Here is a 5,550-nt window from a genome sequence, read left to right on the forward strand (position 1 = left end):
CCCCCTCCTCCTGCCCCTCCCCCTAGTCCGGCTGGGTGGTTGGTGACCCTATCAGGCTTAGGGGAAGGAGGCTGAGTCAGGGCCTACTGAAGGCAGCTGTGAGACCGTTTAGGCAGAGCTGTGGAGGTGAACCTCCCAAGAGGCCTAGTGTGATCAGTTTCCACGGGGCTGAAGGGGCCATGACAAGTGCATGATGGGAAGAGATGAGGTCCAAAGGGCTGAACTGACATGCTAAGGGGATTGGACTTGGGGCTGGAGGGAATAAGAAGTCATTTAAGATTATGTATACTTATTTATATGGAGACTGTTTTGGTTTGGGGGGGGTTGGTTTTGGTTTTTTTGTTTGGTTTTGGTTTGTGTTGTTGTTTGTTTGTTGTTATTTTGCTTGTAGGTAAATAGAGGTTGATGTTGCCTGGGACTTACCTACTTAGATGTCTTTAAAACTCCACAAAGCATTTGTTGCTATGTCATTTATTTTCTAGAACCATCTACTATACCCTGGCCTTCATGTGTATAGGAAGAGCACTGGCTGCTTATTCCCTCCCCCTTGATGCCTCTCAGTTAGGCCCCGTGGCCTCCCTGCTGATCCTAGAATGTGCTGGCATGCACCGGCACTTGGTGTTCTTTTTGCTGGAACATTCTTCTCCAGGACGGAGCCCACCCTTCTGGGGCTTCCCCGAGTGAGGCATCTGTTCCCCATCTGCTCCTGCTGTATCATCTCACCCCCAGCAGACATCCCATTCAGTTGGCCCCCACCTGTGTCCCCATTGGAAGGCCTGTTCTAGGGAACGTGGACTTTGCTCTTGTCCATGGCTGGGAAGCTGAGCTCAGTGTACTGGACAGACAGTAAGCAAGGAAGGGTTGCCAACTGCACGGCAGCTTGGCACCTTCTGTGTTTTATTGCTTAGAAATTTAAAAATATATATTAATTTTATTTTGTGTGGTGTATGAACATTTATCCTGGATCTATACGTGGGTACCAAAAAAAATGTGAATGCCCACAGAGGACAGAAGATCCCCTGGAAATAGAGTTACAGATGCTTGTGAGCTGCCACATAGGTGTTGGGAATGGAGCCAAGGTCCTCTGCGAGAGCAACAAGTACTCCCAACTGCGGAGTCATCCCTCCAGACCCTGTTTGGAGAGTCTAATTACTGTGCTTTCGAGAGTCAAGGGTAGAGAGTCAATGCTGCCACCGCAGAGATGTGAGCTTAGACAGTGATGTTTTCAATTCGGAACAGAAAGTGAATGGCTATTTTCCTCCCACAGCTTAGCGCTCTGTGGCCTGCCTGGCCACATCCATCCAACATGGTGGACACAGAGAGCCCCATCTGTCCTCTCTCCCCACTGGAGGCAGATGACCTGGAAAGTCCCTTATCTGAAGAATTCTTACAAGAGATGGGAAACATTCAAGAGATTTCTCAGTCCATCGGTGAGGAGAGCTCTGGAAGCTTTGGTTTCGCAGACTACCAGTACTTAGGAAGCTGTCCGGGCTCCGAGGGCTCTGTCATCACAGGTAAGTGCTGCTTTCTAGGAAGATCTCTCTCTCTCTCTCTCTCTCTCTCTCTCTCTCTCTCTCTCTCTCCTGCCATCATTACAATCAAATTAATGACCACACCCAAAAAAGCCAGCATGGAGCCAGGCGTGGTGGCTCATGCCTTTAATCCAGCACTTGGGAGGCAGAGGCAGGCGGATTTTTGAGTTCAAGGCCAGCCTGGTCTACAAAGTGAGTTCCAGGACAGCCAGGGCTACACAGAGAAACCCTGTCTCGGGGGAAAAAAAAAAAAAAAAAAGCCAGCATGGTGTCCCCTGCAATGCCATTCTTCCTACTCACCGAGTAACTTCTGGTATGCTCTCTACCATTGTGGGCTAGTCTGTGTTTCTCGGAACTTCGTCTAAACGGCACAGTTTTTTCTAAACAGGCCTCCTCTCTCTGTGGGATCCTTTTGCAATGCCTCTGCTTCATGACACGTATCTATACTTCAGTCTTTGCCGTGTACTGCCTGACATGCTGTTGTTTCTGTCTCCGTGCATCTTGCTGTGAACACTGGAGCTGTGGGCAGGTCTGGGCTATTGCATACAGAACTACTATGAAGAGTTACACGCAAGGCTCCATCCAGATATCTGTGTCCTACACAGAGGAGTGGGAGGGCTGGGATAGGAGGGCAGACATTTGTGTTAGTGCCCAGGAAATGCCAAACCCTTCATCTTCAGAAGGTGGAAGCACCCTAACCATCTTGTGGTCATCTGTAAACCAACCTTAGCCATCTTGTGGTCATCAGTAAACCGACCTTAGACATCTTGTGGTCATCGGTAAACCAACCTTAGCCATCTTGTGGTCATCAGTAAACCGACCTTAGACATCTTGTAGGGAGCCATGGTGCTTCAGGGGGCAGGTGTTTTTGTTTTTGTTTTGTTTTTTGTTTTTGTTTTTTAGATTCAGGGTTTCTCTGTATAGCCCTGGCTGTCCTGGACTCACTCTGTAGACCAGGCTGGCCTCAAACTCAGAAATTCGCCTGCCTCTGCCTTCCAAGTGCTGGGATTAAAGGCGTGTGCCACCACTGCCCAGCCAAGTGGGGGGGGGGGTTACTGTGCCAAATGGCCTCTGATGCCAGAGGGCACTGAGCATCTTTTTGTGTGATAATTTGCCCTATAACTTTTTTTGGGTAACTTTTCTGTTCAAATCATTTACCTGCTTTTACTTGGGTTGTGTGTTTTCTTATTACTGATGCTAGAAACTTATATCTGCAATCTGGACAGCAAGGAGTTCGTCAGATAAGTGATCTATAAATACATTCTTCCAGCCTCTACTTTATTTTTCCTGTTAGCCAAGTTACTCAATAAAAAAAAAAAATCAGTTCCTCATTGATGGAGTCCAGTTATCAGCGTCTTTCCTGTGGTAGGCTGTGCCTTTTGGGTCATATTTAAGAGTTCTTCACTTGAACTTCTAGAAGTCTTAGGTTTTACGATGAAGTCCAATATTCCTTGGCTTAAATTTTTTACATACACATCAAAGTTTCTTTCTCTCTTTCTCTTTCATTTTTGGGGTTGTTCAGGCATAACTGACAAGGCCGTTCAGCTGTCCCTGGGTCTCTGGAATGGGGGGGACAGTTGTAGGTCTGCATCTAAGTCTTTACTCAGCTCCGTCTTTCCCTTTCTTTCACTGAACACCAATCCCATGGTGTTGGCATTTCCTGAAAACTTAGCAAACATCTGTCCCACGTAAGCAGCTCTTCTACCCTCAATGTGTTTACCCAAGAGAAGAATGTAGACAGAGCTGTGTGTGTGTGTGTGTGTGTGTGTGTGTGTGTGTGGCTGCTCACAGTATGTCTAAGAGCAATAGCCCAGTGTCACATAGATAAGTTCTTGGGTCATATTCTTTTGGATAGTCTAAGACTTCCCTACTTTTTGTACTTTATATATACTTTAAAATCAGCTGGTCAGTTTAATGTGTGTGTATTTTTGTGTATATGTGTGTAGGTGTATGTATGTGTGTATATGTATGTATATATGTGTGTATGTGTATTCATATGTGTGTATGTGTATGTATGTGTGTGTGTGTTTGTATACATATGAGTGCAGTTGCCTGTGGAAGCCAACGGCATCCTATTCTCCTGGAGCTGGCATTAGAGATGAATGTGAGCCATCTGAACCGCGTGCTGGGAACCCAACTTGGATCCTCTGGAAGAGCAGCAAATGCTCTCGCTCACTGAGCCATCTCTCTAGCCCTGGTTACTCTAGTTGGTCAGTTTTTAAAAATAAATTGTTTTTAATTCTATGTGCATTGCTGTTTTGCCTGCATGTCTGTCTGTGTGAGGGTGTGGGATCCCCTGGAACTGGAGTTGCAGACAGCTGTGAGCTGCCTTATAGGTGCTGGGAATTGGATCCAGGAAAGAGCAGCCAGTACTCTTAATGACTGAGCCATCTCTTTAGAAGATGTAGAAGATGGCTCATCTTCTTTAAAAAAAAAAAAAGCAGCTAAGCTTCTGACTAGAGTTACACACACACACACATACACACACACACACACACACACACACACGGTCAGTTTGGGGAGAACTAACATCTTCTGGTTTGATTCTTCTAATTGTTTCCTGACAGTAGGATTCCTCCCTTACCCGGTCCTCTTCATGTCCTTCAAGCAAGGGTTATTCTGACTCATACCCAGGCTTTTACATTTTACATCAGATTTGTATGGAAGCATTTTATGCTTTTGATATCATAAATGGTATTATTTTGCATTTAAATTTCTGATTATCCAGTGCTATGTTTGTAAGAGTATAATCATTTTTAATGCTAATTCATAAGCCTAATTAGATCTGGCGAGTTCTTTACAGATTCTTTAAGATTTCCATGTGAGGGCTGGAGAGATGGCTCAGTGGTTAAGAGCACTGCCTGCTCTTCCAGAGGTCCTGAGTTCAATTCCCAGCAACCACATGGTGGCTCACAACCATCTGTAATGGGATCCAATGCCCTCTTCTGGTGTGTCTGAAGACAGTGATACAATAAATAAATAAGTCTTTTTAAAAAAGATTTCCATGTGAATAATGACGTCATGTGCCACAACGACCGTTTCCCTTCTTCCATTTCAAGACGGGCCTTTTTAGTTTCCTTGATTACATTGTTATACTGGTCAGAATTTCCAGCACAAGGTTAGACGGGAATGGCAATGCCTCCTCTTATTACTGATCCGTGGAAAAGCCACACAATCTTTGCCACAGAATGTTCTGGCTACAGTTTCTCATAGATGCCCCTCCAACAGTGTTCTTATGGGGTGCTTAGATACTTACCGGACTGATGGGGTCACCTTCTTGTCCCAGTGTGCTGTTCTTATTAGGCATCGATGTTAGATTTGGGGAAATCTTTATGATGATTAAAAGGGTTTCCTTCTAGTTGGTTATTTAGTAAACTTACACATCACTTTTTTTTTTTTTTTGGAAACAAGGTTTCTCTGTGTATCCCAGCCGTCTTTTGAACTCGCTCTGTGGACCAGGCTAGCCTCAAACTCACAGAGGTCCACTTGCTTCTGATTCCCAAGAGCTGGGACCAGAGGCATGCACTACCACTGACCGCCTGGCCCCTTTTAGTTTATTAATATGGTGAATCACACATGTCAGAGATTAAGCTAAGCTCACATTCCAGTGGAAAATGTTACTTTGTCCTAACGACTCGCCATCTTGGTATAGAGTTTAATTGTCTAAGATTTTATCAAGGGGGTGTTGGTTTTTGTTTTCAGAATCTCTCTCTGCCTTTGGACTTAGATTGATTCTTGCCTTGTAAAAGGAGGAAATCCCCCCCCCTTCTCTTTTTGGTTTCCTGAAAGTTTTTCTGTAGAATTGATACTTGAGTTTCCTTGAAAGCTTGGGAGATTTCATAGATGAAGAGATCTGAGCCTGGCGTTTTCTTAACCCACAGCTCCTTCCTTCCTTCCGTCCTTCCGTCCTTCCGTCCTTCCGTCCTTCCGTCCTTCCGTCCTTCCCTCCTTCCCTCCTTCCCTCCCTCCCTCCCTCCCTCCTTCCCTCCTTCCCTCCTTCCCTCCTCCCTTTCTTTCT

General features: G+C 45.4%; 1 protein-coding gene across 6 annotated transcripts in view; it reads left to right on the forward strand.

The window, feature by feature from the left end:
* Window positions 1-5,550, forward strand: part of Ppara (peroxisome proliferator activated receptor alpha) — a 66,740-nt gene that overhangs the window by 41,789 nt on the left and 19,401 nt on the right. For all 6 annotated transcript variants that reach the window (XM_029470089.1, XM_029470088.1, XM_021183374.2 and 3 more), the window contains one exon: window positions 1,268-1,514. In XM_029470089.1, coding sequence (XP_029325949.1) covers window positions 1,307-1,514 — 208 coding nt within the window. In that variant the 5' untranslated portion in view covers window positions 1,268-1,306. The remainder of the gene's footprint in view (window positions 1-1,267; window positions 1,515-5,550) is intronic.

The sequence above is a fragment of the Mus caroli genome, chromosome 15, assembly GCF_900094665.2.
Source record: "Mus caroli chromosome 15, CAROLI_EIJ_v1.1, whole genome shotgun sequence".
Taxonomy (NCBI): Eukaryota; Metazoa; Chordata; class Mammalia; order Rodentia; family Muridae; genus Mus; species Mus caroli.